Source organism: Galeopterus variegatus, unplaced genomic scaffold (assembly GCF_000696425.1).
Source record: "Galeopterus variegatus unplaced genomic scaffold, G_variegatus-3.0.2 Scaffold14, whole genome shotgun sequence".
Taxonomy (NCBI): domain Eukaryota; kingdom Metazoa; phylum Chordata; class Mammalia; order Dermoptera; family Cynocephalidae; genus Galeopterus; species Galeopterus variegatus.
In genome coordinates this window covers 892846-908636 of record NW_007726125.1, presented here as the reverse complement: position 1 = coordinate 908636, position 15791 = coordinate 892846, and the positions used below count along the sequence as shown (strand labels likewise).

The following is a 15791-nucleotide window of genomic DNA, read 5'->3' as shown; positions in this document are numbered from 1 at the left end:
GGTGGTTAAATCAGTATAGTTAGCTTATTAATCATTACAATATGGAGTCCGTTGACCAATTCCTTATTGGCCCCCTTCCTCTCCCCCACCCTTCCCCTTTTCCACCTCTAGTTTTCTAAAAGTTTAATGTATTACTGTGATTGTTGTTTCTCTCTTTCTTTCTGTCTCTATTGTTGATTTGTTTATTTATAGATTCAGCTCCCAGTTATGAGTGAGAACCTGCAGTATTTCTCTTTATGTACTTGGAAACTATTTTGCCTCCTGCCTTTCTTTCTTTCTTTTTTTTTTTTTTTTTGTCTTTTTTTGTCTTTTTTCCGTGTCCGGCAACGGATCGCAACCCTCAGTGTTGCCCCCGTACCGGACCGGGGACCGGCAACGGGATCGCAAGCCTCGGTGTTGCTCCCGCGCCTCGCTCAGCCAGTGAGCGGGAGCCGGTCTGTATATGGGATCCGAACCCTCGGACGGGAGCGCCACCGCGCTTCCCAAGCGGCGCACTATCCAGTGCGCCACCGGGCCGGCCCCAGCATTGAATTTTTGAATATAGCTATCTTAGTTTGGCCTGCTGTAACAGATTACCATAGACTGGGTGGCTTAAACAACAGAAATTTATTTCTCATGGCTTTGGAGGCTGGGAAGTCCAAGATCAAGGTGCTAGCAGATCCTGTGTCTGGTAAGGTCTCTTCCTAGTTTGCAAATGGTGGTATTCTTGTTTTCTCACGTGGGAGAGAGGGCAGCCAGCAAGGTCTCTACTTGAAGGGACACTAATCTCATTCATAACTTCACCCTGTTGACCTCATTACTCTCCAAAGGCCCCACTTCCTAATACAATTACATTTGGTGGGGTTAGGATTTGGTGGTGTGGGGGACGGGTGGTGCACATTCAGTCCAAAACAATGACCAAAGCTATGTTTTTCATAATAACTAAATTTTATGTTTGGGGCTTCTTTTTAGGTTTAGCATGAGCTTTAACAGACATAATCTGAAATACTATGTATTACCGAAAAAGCCTAAAAAGGTGGCATTTGATTGCTTAGAATGGATCAGAAAGCATCACCCATGTGAGTACAGCCATGTGATGAAGTTTGTCTAGCAGTAATAGATAAATGTCTTTTTAGTACCACAATAGGATATATAAAAATTGCCTACTAAACATTCATTTCTTTTTGCATTATAATAGCGCTAACTTGATATTTATTGAGCAAAATATTGCAACTCTCGGGCCAGCCCGGTGGCGCACTGGAGAATGCGCCGCTTGGGAGTGCGGCGGCGCTCCCGCCGAGGGTTCGGATCCCATGTGGAGACCGGTTCCCGCTCACTGGCTGAGTGCGGTGCGGGCACAACACCGAGGGTTGCGATCCCGTTACCAGTCAGTAAAAAAGACAAAAAAGGAAAAAATATATATATATTGCAACTCTCATAATTCTGGAAATTGTAAAATCTCATTTGGTTCGATAACAATAAATTCTAATAAAAATATATATTAAATACTCCCTCCTATACACCTATATTATAATTCTTGGTTTCAGTGTCTTCTGGCTTCTATCAGTGTAAGAATTATTCAGATCTTTGTTTCAGTGCCTTCTCCCAAGTGTGTCTACCTTTGAATTATATTAACTAAAATGAGATTCTGAATTTCATAGCAGTTTTCCATGTAACCCCCTTTCCACCTTTCTATGGGGAGTTTTTTGGTAAACATTTTAATTTCATTTTTTATTTTTTGTTTTTTCTGTTTTTTGTTTTTTAAAAAGATGACCGGTGGGCCAGCCCGGTGGCTCACTCGGTAGAGTGCGGCGCTTGGGAGCGTGGCGGCGCTTCCGCCGAGGGTTCAGATCCCATATAGAGACCGGTCTGCTCACTGGTTGAGCGCGGTGCAGGAGCGACACTGAGGGTTGCAATCCCGTTACCAGTCACGAAAAAAGACAAAAAGGGGAAAAAAAAAAAAAAGATGACCGGTAAGGGATCTTAACCCTTGACTTGGTGTTGTCAGCACCACGCTCTCCCAAGTGAGCTAATCGGCCATCCCTATATAGGGATCCGAACCTGTGGCCTTGGCACTATCAGCACCATACTCTCCCGAGTGAGCCCTTTATTTCATTTTTTAGAAATTAGTATACATGTTTATGTGAACAAATCAAATAATACAGAGATCTACCAAGAAAAAGTCAGTGATCTCCCTGTCTAGGCCCACCTCCCCAAGACAGCTAATGTAAGTTGCTTAGTGTGTGTTTCTATGCCTTTGGCTGTACCACAGAGATAACTTTTTCTTTAACACTTTCTATTTTCTGATCTTAAAAATAACATACATAAAAACAATAATAAATATAATGCATGCTCATTGAAGAAAATTTAGAAAACAACAAAAAGAAGAAACAAAAGACAAAACCTCACTCAGTGAGACAAGTGACTGGTATCATTTTGGCTTATTAATTTCCAGTGTTTTTGTAAGCATTTTCCTTCCATTAGCATACTATACAAGGGGTCTTCCAAAAGTTTGTGATAAAATTCATATTTTTCAATTCCATTTTTCCATGAACTTTTTGAAGTACCCTCTTATATAAATTGTTTCTACCCCAACCTGCTTTACATCTTGAGCATTTTCTCATGTCTTTTACAAACTTAGAAAATACTTTTAATAGTTACAGTATATTTTTCCACAATTTCCTTTCTTAATTATTACCTTAATGTTGCTCATTAAAAATCTTCCTAATTTTTAAAATTATAAACAAAATGTTTTGCCTAAGCCCCGTACCACTTTATTTCCCAGATTAGTTTCCTAGAAGGAAACAGTCAAAAGGTATTTCTAAAGTTCCTGGTACATATTGCCATAGGCTTTCTTCAAAGTTTGTATAAGGGTGCCTTCCCATTTTATAGCCAGTGTAAAATAAAGCCCAGGATTTGTCCACGTCCACCTAACACGTCATTAGCAGGGACAGGATTAAAAGTCAAATCTTATTTCCAGGGCATGTGAATTCCTTGCTTGAATTATTCTGCTTATGTGATATCTCTCTGTTGTAAGAACACTATAGAGATCTGTTTATGGTTTATAAACTTCTAAAAACATAATGTAAATTGTGGCAATATTTTATGTTCAAAGTACTTGTTTCTCAATCCTGTTTCGGCTTCTTGGCAGATGACTCAGGGATAATTTACTGCCTGTCCAGGCGAGAATGTGACACAATGGCTGACACATTGCAGAAGGACGGTCTTGCTGCTCTTGCTTATCATGCTGGCCTCAGTGATTCTGCCAGAGATGAAGTACAGCACAAGTGGATTAATCAGGATGGCTGCCAGGTAACACCTTGTGAAATAAACAAATGAAAAAAACAACCTTTTTAGTATATAAACATCCTTGCACATATAGAATGCAAACTGTTATTACCTTAAAGTTAGTAAACATCAAAATGAGACTAAAATTAAAAAGTAGAGTTTGTGTGTGTGTGTGGCTGCCCTTATGGGAATACCAGCCCTTGACCTCGGTGTTATCAGCACTACATTCTACCCGAGTTAACCAGTCAGCTCTAAAAAACAAATTTTTTTGAGACTTGTAGTTATTTTTTCTTAAATAAAAAAAAATTTATTGAGATAATTTACATATCATAAAATTCACCTTTTCAAAGTGTACAGTTAGTGGTTTTTAGTCTATTTGCAAAGTTGTGCAACCATCACCATTATCTAATTCCAGAACATTTCATCACCTGCAAAAGAAACTCCGACCCATTGGCAGTCATTTCCCTTATCCACCAGTCCTTGGCAACCATTACTTTAACCACAACTAATCTGTCTCTATAGATTTTCCTATTCTGTACATTTCACATAAATGAAATCATACAGTGTGTCTTTTGTGACTGATATCTTTTACTTAACATAATTTTTTCAAGGTTTATCGATATTGTAGCATATTATCAGTACTTCATTCCTCTTCGTGGCCAAGTAATATTTTATTATATGACTATACCACCGTTTATCCACTCATCAGTTGATTAGACATTTGGGTTGTTTCATTTTAGGGCACTTTGAGTAATGGTCCTGTGAACATTTGTGTACAAATTTTTATGTGAACATAGGATAGTTGAAAGAGATACAATAGTCAAATGTATTATAAATAAATACATAACAAATATATAACAAAATCAGGGAGGACCATCTTCAGAATCAGAAGAGGGAAGACTGGGACTAAAGAATTTCATACCCAGCTCATTGTCATTTATGTTGAAAACAACAGAATGGCATTTTCAGATATGCAAGAAGTTCAGAAAATATATCATTGATTTATCTCTATTGAAATAACTATAGACTTTAATCTTCTCAAATTAGTTTATATATTTAATCAAAATTCTAGTGCATTTTTCCTTTGATAAACTTTTTTTAAAGTTTGCCTGGAAGAGGTCCGGCCCCGTGGCTCACTCAGGAGAGTGCAGCGCAGGGAGCGCCGAGGCCACAGGTTCAGATCCTATATAGGGATGGCTGATGCGCTCACTGGCTGAGCGTGGTGCAGGCGACACCGTTCCGAGGGTCACGATCCCCTTACCCGTCAAAAAACCAAAAACAAACAAAAATGTTTGCCGGAAGAATATGTAAGTGAAAATTAAAATAATTTTGCCATGCCCCTCCCCACCACCCTGCTTCTGCATCCAGCCTACTGAGCACCAAGCTGCAGCAGAACCACCCACCCCCACCGCCACTTCTGAGCCTGAGTGGGGCGGGGTACTGAGGGCCTCAGCCACACACACACCCCCCACACCATCTGCCACCAGGCCAGCAAAGGAGCCAGCAAAGGAACCAGCAATGGGCCAGCCGCGCCCCTCCACCCTCCACCCTCCCCCACCACCACTCTGTAACACTTTAGAATGTAAATAAAAAGAATATTCCACAAAAAAAATTTTCCACAAGAAAATCCCACAAAAAAGAATAACACATGTACACTGGTTTGCAAGTACGTTTATAGATAGATAAATGGAACAGAAATCCAGAAATAGACTGTAAAACATGTAAAAACAATATGTGATAAGGAGCGCGTTAAAAATTAATGAGGAAAGGAAGATTATTCAACTGGTAGTACTGGCTAGTTAATGAAAATTGTTTTAGATTGTCAAATCAAAATAAATTACAGATAAGTAAAGGTATTGGTATTTTATAATGTATGATCTCCCAATGGAAAAGAACCTAAGCTTAAAAATAGCCCAAAAGGGGGCTGACCAGTTACCTCAGTTGGTTAGAGCACAGCTTTGTAACACCAAGATCCCCATACTGGCCAGCCACCCCAGTGCCAAAAAATAAAATTAAAAAAAAGAAAAAGCCCAAAAGGAAGTAATTGCTGGAGATGATTTAAGAACTAAACACTTCTATATTGATAAACAAAATTAAAAGGCAACAACAAACTAGAAAAATATGTCTTCAGCAAATAAAACATAAGAGTTTTTAAAAAATGGGTAAGAAAAACATGAGTCTCAAGTAGTAAATGAGCCTAGGCTATAAGCAGACTGTTGGAAAGGAGAAAATACAAATGGCTAAAGACAATGTTTTTTAAAATTTCAACTTTGCTTATCAAAGGAATTCTAATTTAAAAACAGTGAGACCATTTTCCACCTTGCATTAGCAAACTTTTGTGTAATTGTTGATGACAAAGCTTTAAGAGGCACATTATGCAGTGCTCTTGAGAGTCTTTCTGGAAAATGATATGGCAGTGTGGCAAGAGCTCCAACTCCGAAGTATAGGCGTAGAATTTACATCAGTGTTATTTTTTATAATAAATAGCCTAATATTTAGTATTAAATAGCCTAAATGCAAATAGCTTAAATGTCCTGAAAGAAAGATTGGGTACATTATGGTACATTTCTGCATTGAAAATGGTTTATGAAGAATTTCTCAATGTATAAAGATGTTCAAATGCTAATGATGGGGGAAAACAGGGTTCAAAAGTACATAATCTCAACCATATAAAAAGAAAATCAAATGGAAAAAATATATACAAATACAAAAGAAGAAAGCCTGGAAGGAAATAAAATAGTATAGAATAGACTAGGAGTGGTTACTCCTAGTCATATAATTAAGAGTGATTTTTTTCAAGTTCTTTAAATCTTTATATACAGTATAAAGATTCTACAATGAAGATATATATATGCATATATATATAACTTTGATCAAAATATGGTTAAAACGGTGTTATAACACCGAGGTCAAGGGTTCAGATCCCCATACCAGCCAGCAGCCAAAAACACGTGTGTGTGTGTGTGTGTGTGTGTGTGTGTGTGTGTGTGTGTGTGTGTTTTGTTTTGTTTCCTTAATCTAATTGTTTTCTGCTGTCAGACTAGCTAATCCTTACAGTCAAGGTATGATGTTAACCTACACCAACTGGACAGCCTTGTGATCTTGTTAGATTTGTGAGACAATAAAACTTAGATGTTTTTCTTCACAAAGGATGATAGTAACGTGAAGTTTTTAAAACAACACAGAAATAAAGAAGGTAGTTACAATTTAACAAAACCAGTTTTCCCAGTTAGGAGAAATAAGGGCTTTCAGAAAGATGTGGCATCATCGCGGCCTCATTTGGAGTGTGTAATGGTGCCTCAGAGCCATGTGCCCACTCAGATACGTTGAGAGATGCACCCAGGCTTCATGGACCCTGCAGGCCATGCTTGCTGACCTGTGGGCTGGCACATCTTCCTGTACAGCCTCTCTGCCTGCTTTCCGTCATTAGAAGCCACAGTAGACTTTCTCTTTCCAAGGAGATTTGCTTTTGATCAAGATGCCATAAATTTAGATTGATGACTAACCTAGAATGTAGGCTGCTGCTGTTCCTGCTGTTGATAAATGCACCCGTTTGCTGTCCACATACCCCATAGCCTGCCGTTGCTTTCTCTGGTACTCACAGTTACTGAAATCATGTCATTAGCCTCAGTCTGGCTGCCAGATATTTCAGTTGCTTTTGAAATACTGTTCTTGCAGTAGCAATTCATTTTCTAAGTGCTAAAAAAAGACTTACAGCTTTATTTGTATAATGTAATTTTGCCTGGAGATATAACATTTTGGTCTGGATTAAATAGGTCCTAAATTTGCAACTGAAATGGATATTCTTAAAAACTGATTTATCAAGCTCCCGAAAGTTAACTATCACCTTGCTTCCACTAAGTATTTGTATGGGCTAAGATCCACAGTCCCTGGTTTTTTTTTTTTTTTTTTTTTTCCTCGTATAAGCAACCCTCAGAATTTTACCCACATGAGTTTCAATTAAGATTTTCCAAATTTTGACTTTCAGCTGAGGAATAAGAGAAGTTGCTGGGAAAACTGATGGTAAGCACTGAGGCAGGTGAGAACGCCATTGTTCCTGAATCATCAGAGGAACTAGCAGCAAATCCCTGAAAGCTCAATTCTGGGAACGCCCCGGAGCTCCTGAGCAACATGTTGCTTATGATCACTGACCTGGATATCAAGGCTGTGTGAGGAATATCCCCCACACCTCAATATCAGAAACAGAGAATAAACAGTGGCAAAACATCAAGTGCTGGCTGTAATTGATTCTGGCTCCCTTATGTGACAATATCGATTTGCACACGAAAGTGCCTGCCACGCTGAGCTTCTCTTTTTCTCTCTACCTTCTTGGTCTTAACAGAATTGCAGATTATCAATATGAAAATCTCATGTTAGTCATGCCAAATAGTAGGGACCAAGTTAAGATATTAGGTTGTTGTGTAGAATACATTTAAAAGTAAAATAAGGGATAGAGCTTTTAGAAGCATCTATTATTAAAATGTTCCTTTAAATGCATTATGAGTCTAATAGGCTTTTGCTTTTACATCAGGTTATCTGTGCAACAATTGCATTTGGAATGGGGATTGACAAACCTGACGTGCGATTTGTGATTCATGCATCTCTCCCTAAGTCCGTGGAGGGCTACTACCAAGAATCTGGCAGAGCCGGCAGAGACGGAGAAACATCTCACTGCCTTCTTTTCTATACCTATCATGATGTGACCAGACTGAAGAGACTCATTATGAGTAAGCTGAGCTCCACTGTAGAGACATTCTTTCATCTTCAGTCTCATGATAGTAATCTACTTCTGCTGTTGTGCTGCTTTTGGTCCAGTTTTCCTTAAATAGCTATGGAAAAATAGAGGTGTTTATATAGATTGGGAATTTTATTTTAGTTCATTTTTATTGGAAAAGTAGTACATTCTGGTTATGTAAAACTCAAATCATACAGACATGTGCAAGGCAGAAAATTTCCAAACCATGCCTTGTAGTCTTGCCCCAAGAAATAACTCCAGTTATTGGTTTCCTTCATATCCTTCCAGACCTAAGTTCCGCATCCATCCTTGGCACAGTGCTTGGTAACCGCCGTATTTCAACACATATTTAAACATACAGAATTATGTATACATAATATATATAACACATATTTCAAACATACAGAAGATAGAAAGGGGAAATAATGGACTCTAATGTACCACCATTCAGATTAAGAAATAAAACACGCAGTAGAGCTGAAACCCATATATATCCCTCTTCTGTCTCAGCCCTCTTCTCCCTATTTGGAGGCAGACGGTATCTTTTATTTGGTGTTTACTTTTCCCAAATGCATATTTTTTTCCTTTTCTTTTCCTTTTTTTTTTTCTCTTTGGTGACTGTGGCTGGTAAGCATATATTTTAAAATGTAATTAAATTATACTTTTTTACATATATAGTGACCTGATTTTTTTTCAGTCATCCGTGGGATGTAATTATCACTCCAATTAATACACCTAGCTTGACTACATAGAATTCCATAGCTTGGTTATTCAATGTTTATTAAACCAGTCTGCTCTTAATAGATATTTAGATTATTTATTGTTTTTCACCATTATCAACAATACAGTATTAAACATCCTTGTACAGATATTTTTGGGCATTTGTGCAATTATTTATATAGGATAAATTTCTAGACTTAGACTTGCTGAGTCAAAGTGAATTCATATTTTATAATTTTATTATATCCTTTGCCCATTTTTCTACTGGGTTCTGATAGCAAAATATATTTTCTAAATACATTTCTCTATTTTGAGACCACTTTTGAATTAACTTTGGCAGAGATACTTACTGTGCATGGGAAATGGCAATTACCAAGCACTGTGCCAAAAACTCTGCATGTATCACCTTACAACCTTATTTGCTCATAACCACTAGTTTTTGAGATAGTTACTCCCATGAGAAAAGTGAGCTTCAGAAAGTTTTTATAACTTACTCCCCAGATCACTGATATTACAGCAACAGCCACAGGAGTGGTGGGAATAGTGGTAATAGTAGTACGGTAATAGTAATCATTATAGATAATATTTCTTTAGCTCTTACTATATGCTGTTTTGAATACTTTACATATATCAACTCATTTAATCTTCACAACAATCCTAAAAGATAAGACTATTACTTTCCTCATTTTACAGAAGAGGAAAATGAGATACAGAACTAGTAAGTGGCAGAGCCCTGATGGAACCTGAGTTTATCTGACTCTAAAATCCATGTTTGTTACACTATACCAAAATGATTCCCAGTGAAAAAATGAAATTTTCATACTTAGTTTGCCTATTTGTGTTTTTAAACAAACCTATATTAAGTTAGGTCTGAACAACTTGATAAGTATTTAAGTCCTACTAACTTAACAACTATTTGAAAAAAATACTCAAACTGGAAGAAAAATAATATGTTGATTTTATTCTTTAATAACCACAATTGCTTGCTAATGGAAAGTATGCACCTGCTATTCTTAAACTTTGGAGTCAAATCAGACACTTCCACTCTTATTTCCTATTTCTTTTTTTTTTTTTTTTTTTCCCCTTTTTTTTGTCTTTTTTTACTGACCGGTAACGGGATCTCAACCCTCGGTGTTGCGCCCGCACCGCGTTCAGCCAATGAGCGGGAACCGGTCTCCACATGGGATCCGAACCCTCGGCAGGAGCGCCGCCGCGCTCCCAAGCGGCGCACTCTCCAGTGCTCCACCGGGCCAGCCCCTTATTTCCTATTTCACACTGATTTTCTTGAGGTACTTGTTTTTATCATAGCAATTGCCAAAAATTCACAAAGATAAGATATTACTGAAAGGAATGTAGCACATGAACTACCTCCAACTAATAGTTTGTGTGGTGTTCAACAGATGTTAGATATTGCTGTGTTTCCCTTAAATTTAAAATATCTTGTCCCTGTCGGGGGCCGGCCCGTGGCTCACTCGGGAGAGTGCGGTGCTGATAACACCAAGGCCCCAGGTTCGGATCCCGCATAGGGATGGCCAGTTCGCTCACTGGCTGAGCGTGGTGCTGACAACACCAAGTCAAGGGTTAAGATCCCCTTACCGGTCATCTTTTAAGAAAAAAAATATATATATATCTTGCCCCTGTGAGTTCACTGCAGCACCCCAGGCGTTCTTGGCACACAGTTTTGGAACCACTGGCTTAACGACTTTGACCTCAGATACTTGGGGAGGTGCACAGCGCACTGCCATAGTTCCAGGCTCTGCTTACTTTGGATGCTGAGTTCAGTATGTGCATGTCTGATAAATATAGTAAATATAAGTCAAACCTTCACACTGGGGATAATGAAGATTTGAAAAATAATTTTCCAATTTGCAAAAAAAAAAGTCTTAACATTTATTCCTATAAAACTAAAATCTTGACAGATGAACGTAAATACCCAGTTAATTGTAATATAGAATGATATATTGACAGGATGCTGTTAATAGTAATTTTCTTATTTAATATTTAAAGTTATATGAATCTATTCTAAATATTTCTGTGATGTTCTCTTTTCCTAGTGCAATAAGTATGTTTTACTATGCTTTTCATCTTTTTTAGTGGAAAAAGATGGAAACCATCATACGAGAGAGACTCACTTTAATAATTTGTATAGCATGGTACATTATTGTGAAAATATAACGGAATGCAGGAGAATACAGCTTTTGGCCTACTTTGGTGAAAATGGATTTAATCCTGATTTTTGTAAGAAATACCCAGATGTTTCTTGCGATAATTGCTGTAAAACAAAGGTAAAATAAGAAATTTTAAAATTCTTTATAATTAAGGAAATTGCGGAAATATTTTTTCTTCTCTTAATTTAGAAAAGTAGATAAAAGTATAGTTATGATAGGTGGGCCCCAAGGGGCTAAAGAAGGGAAAGATGACTTTCTCCCCATGGTGATTTGGAATAGAAACATTTTAAAAGTAACTTTGTGCAATATCTTTTATTTAGAATTAGAAGCTTATAAAAAAATATACTGGACATTCACCTGTCCAAAATATTGAGGTGACACTGATGATTATATATTTTAGAAATACCATTAATACATAAAAATCCAAAAAGATCCAGCATGGGCAAGTAGAATAGTTTAAATTCAACTACAACCTATATCTAAAGATCTCATTCTCAAAAGAGTAATAATAGCTAGTATACTGTGAGTTTGAATTCAAATCAATTAAATTACTCCATTGAGTTTTTTTTTTTAACTATAAAGAATAACAGCAGTGGCTTCTGGATGACTTTACTATCATCTGTCCTGAAATAACCCTGGGAGTTGTTAAATTCAATCAGTAGGTGCTTATTTCACCTACCATGGTAACTTTACATTTTACTTTATTTATTTATTCATTTATTTTTGGCAGCTGGCCAGTATGGGAATCTGAACCCATGACCTTGGTGTTACCAGCACCATGCTCTCCCAAGTGAGCTAACTGGCCAGCCTAGTAATTTTACATTTTAATATCTACTGAACTTCACTGTTTACAAAGCATTTTCACATTTGGTATATTATTTAAAATGTTTGTGCAAGGTGCTAGGGATTCACAAATGAGCATGGTGTGGACCAGTTCAAAAACTGGAAGGGTGTCAGACATACGTGTTCATAAAAGTATAATACTGTGTAATAAGTATAGTTACAAAGATGTACAGTACTAGCCAGAGCAAGGGGTAATTTGCTTTTCTCTTGGTGTGGAATCTGCAGGTTCATGTCCTTCTCCCCACCCTGTACATGTTGCTAATTAGTTCACTCATGCAGCAGATATCTGCTGAGTACCTGCTCTGTAAACTGTTCTACGAATGTGGAATACATCATTGGACAAAATAAATAGAAATCCCTGCCCTTTTGCAGCTTATATTCTAACAGAAGGAGGCCGATTACAAACAATATACACAATAAATGTATGTTAAGTGATACATGTTAAGGAATAAGAACTGTGGTGAAAAGTACAGCAGAGTAAGGAGACAAGAGTAATGGGTGGGGTACAGGATGCAGTATTATATATGTGGCCCACAGAAGTCTTATTAAGAAGATGAGATCTGAGTAAAACTTGAAGGGAGTAAGCTGAGCAGCGCTCTGGATATGGGCATTCTTGACAGAAGCACTGACACTAGAGCCAAGGCCCTAATGTGGGGGATATGCCTGGTGCGTTTGAGGGACAGCAAGGAAGCCCGCATGGCTGAATGGTATGAAGAGTCAGTGAGAAGGGGAGATGATGGAAGGCTAGGGCAATAACTCAAGGGCAAGAGTACTGGGGTAACTGGAGGTCTGTGTAACTGGAAGAATGGGGTTAGCCTTAGCCAAGATGCGGAAGGCTGGGAGGAATGGTCGGGAGATTGGTTTGGGGTATATTGAGTTACATAGGTCTATTGATCCAGGAATTCTGAAAAGAGGCTGGTGGTACATATAAATTTGGGAACATTTGGTACATAGATGATATTTAAAGCCATAAGATCGGGTAAAATCTTCAGGGGGGGCCGGCCTGGTGGCGCACTGGAGAGTGCGCTGCTTGGGAGCGCGGCGGCGCTCCCGCCGAGGGTTCGGATCCCATGTGGAGACCGGTTCCCGCTCACTGGCTGAGCTTGGTGCGGGCGCAGCACCGAGGGTTGCGATCCCGTTACCGGTCAATGAAAAAGACAAAAAGGATAAAAAAAAAGAAGAAAAGAAAATCAGACACTTAGCTCTGGGGCATTAAGAGGTTGAGAAGGGGAAGAACTAGGAAAGGAGACCAGAAAAGAAAACCAGATAAGAGGAAAACCAAGAAAAGTAAGTGCAGAAAGTATCTCAAGGAGGAGGGATAGCTAACCATCCAAATGCTGCTAAGTCTAGTACAGAAAGGACTGAGAATTCACCACTAGGTTTGTTGTTTTTTGGCAGCTGGCCAGTATAGGTATCTGAACTCGTGACCTTGGTGTTATAAGGCTATCCTCTAACCAACTGAGCTAACCAGCCAGCATTTCTTTTCTTTTTCTTTTTCTTTTTTTCTCCATTGGATTTAGCAGTGCAGAAATTATGCTGATCTTGTTTTGACCATTTTCAGAAGAATGGGGCAAAATTGGAAGCAGTGAATATAGATAACTCTTTTAAGTTTTGCTGCAAAGGTAAACAGAGAAATGGGGCAGTAACTGACTGGGAAAGTAAATTCAAGAAAAAATAGAAATAACATATTTGTATGCTGATCGTAATGTATCTACAGAGGAAGAAAAATGATGTGTAATGAGAGAAATGGGAGAATTGGTGAAGCAATGTCCTTGAGTGGGCAAAGGAGGTTGGGATCTAGTATAAAAATAGAGAGACTTGTTTTAGATAGGAGTTTGGAGAGTTCACCTATAGTAACAGGTAGGAAGATAAGAAAGTACAGGGCACATGCTGGCAAAGGAGTGGATGTAGTGATGGGAGTTTGTGAAAGCTCTCTTCTGAGTGCTTCAGTTTTCTCAATTAAGTACAAATCAAGGTCATCAGCTGACAGTCAGGATAAGAAAGTGGATTGAAGAGGAAAAAGAAAGTATAAAATAGTCAATCTAGAACAGGGTCAGCAAACTTTATCTTAAAGGGCCAAATAGTAAATATTTTAGACTTTGTGGCCATATGGTCTCTGTTACAACTACTCAACTCTCCCGTTGTAACCCAAAAGCAAACATAAACAATAAATATATCAATTTTCCAATCCTGTTTCATGGCTGTGTTCCTATAAAACTTTATTTACAAAAACAGCCATCCAGCTTATGGGTCATAGTTTGTAAAAGTGTGGAGGAGTGATAGACTGTGGATATATAATGATTATTTGAAGCATCAAGAATTCACTTGAGGTTTGTGGCCATGTATTAAAAGTGAAAATAGGGCCGGCCTGGTGGCGCGCTGGAGAGTGCGCCGCTTGGGAGTGTGGCGGCGCTCCCGCCGAGGGTTCGGATCCCATGTGGAGACCGGTTCCCGCTCACTGGCTGAGCAAGGTGCGGGCGCGGCACCGAGGGTTGCGATCCCGTTGCCAGTCAGTAAAAAAGAAAAAAAAAAAAAAGTGAAAATAATCAGCATGGTTGTGTATGTTTCTCCAGCCAACTTCAGCCACACAGGTACAAGCATGGAGTGGACAGAGAATCGGATATACTGTGTTTTGCCAAGTAACATGATGAAGTGACCTAAGGGCAAGGGAGTTGAGGGTATATAAGAGGTAGTGATTATAATGATTATGAAATTTAAGCTGAGTTAGGAGGACATCTTAGGTTGAGGATCAGTGGATAGGCAGCCCCAGCGTACTATTGGAGTCAGAATACTAGATGGCATGAGCTGGAAAGATAGGATGTGGTGGTCTGAGAATGAAGAGCTTGCCATTATTAGTAAGACTAAGGCAAGAGGTGTGACCATGGGAGACAGTAGCTGATGGATGTGGAGGACAGAAGAAAAGGTCCAGACACCAATGAGGGGCTGGCTGGTTAGCTCAGTTGGTTACAGTGTGGTGCTGATAACACCAAGGTACAGGGTTTAATCCCTATACCAGCAAGCTGCCAAAAACAAAAAAGACATCCAAAGGCCAAAGTGTTGGAAAGTCATCTCTGCATACTGCAGTCACCAAGAATTAAGCAAGAATGATGTTGGAATGACAGGGCATTCTTTCTTGATGATTCTAGATGGGGCCTCAGCATCAGTATAAGACAGGAAACCTGTTTGTCTTCAGGTTATTGGATTGTGGCAATGAACAAAGATTAAAAGACAGGGAGAACTGCCTACACGGAGGCACAGAAGTGTGATGCAGCTTTTAGGACTGCAAGTGGTTAGTATATTGCTTGTGTAGAGATGAAGGCAGAAAGGTTATCTAGTAATGGAGACTTTAAAAAGTGGAAAAGTATAGGGACAACTGAGGGAAATGAGAACAGGAAGTGAGGGGAGACAATAAAAAAGAATTGAGTGTGGCACCAAAGACGCAAAAGAGGTTAGAACGCATGAATTTTCATGGCTGGACAGTGTTTTCTATCCCTAAGGTTACTATCCAGTAAGTGACAGAGCAAGAAGGATTTAATATATATGTATACATATTCCTACCCACAGAACACTTCCAGGTAGTTGAAAGACAAGATGTATGTCTGAAACAGTAATAGAGAAGTATAGTAGAGTGCTAATCATTCTAGAACTTCAACAAGAATGAGCATTTGAAATTTCCTTAATTGTTAGTCTTGGTTTTAGTCTGGAAACGTGTTATTATGAGTCTACCACAGTTAATATTAAACCCTGGTAATCTAGGTATCTCTAACAGAAGCTAATCTCTTTTTTATTCATAGGATTATAAAATAAGAGATGTGACTGATGATGTGAAAAATATTGTAAGATTTGTTCAAGAACATAGTTCATCACAAGGAATGGGAAATAAGCATGTAGGTCCTTCTGGAAGATTTACTATGAATATGCTGGTTGACATTTTCTTGGGTAAGTCATCTGTTTTATTGTTTGAGTCACAGCAATTGAAATTGAACATCTAAAGAATTCATTACCAGTACATAGAAAAAAAATAATCTCTTTGCCTGTTTTCTTATAGAACTTAAGAG

General features: G+C 38.5%; 1 protein-coding gene across 1 annotated transcript in view; it reads left to right on the top strand.

The window, feature by feature from the left end:
• BLM (Bloom syndrome, RecQ helicase-like) overlaps positions 1–15791 on the top strand; it is an 88295-nt gene that overhangs the window by 53914 nt on the left and 18590 nt on the right. Inside the window, exons 13-17 of the mRNA XM_008565860.1 lie at positions 952–1058; positions 3131–3291; positions 7799–7994; positions 10817–11007; positions 15528–15672. Of these exons, the coding sequence (XP_008564082.1) occupies positions 952–1058; positions 3131–3291; positions 7799–7994; positions 10817–11007; positions 15528–15672 (800 nt within the window). The remainder of the gene's footprint in view (positions 1–951; positions 1059–3130; positions 3292–7798; positions 7995–10816; positions 11008–15527; positions 15673–15791) is intronic.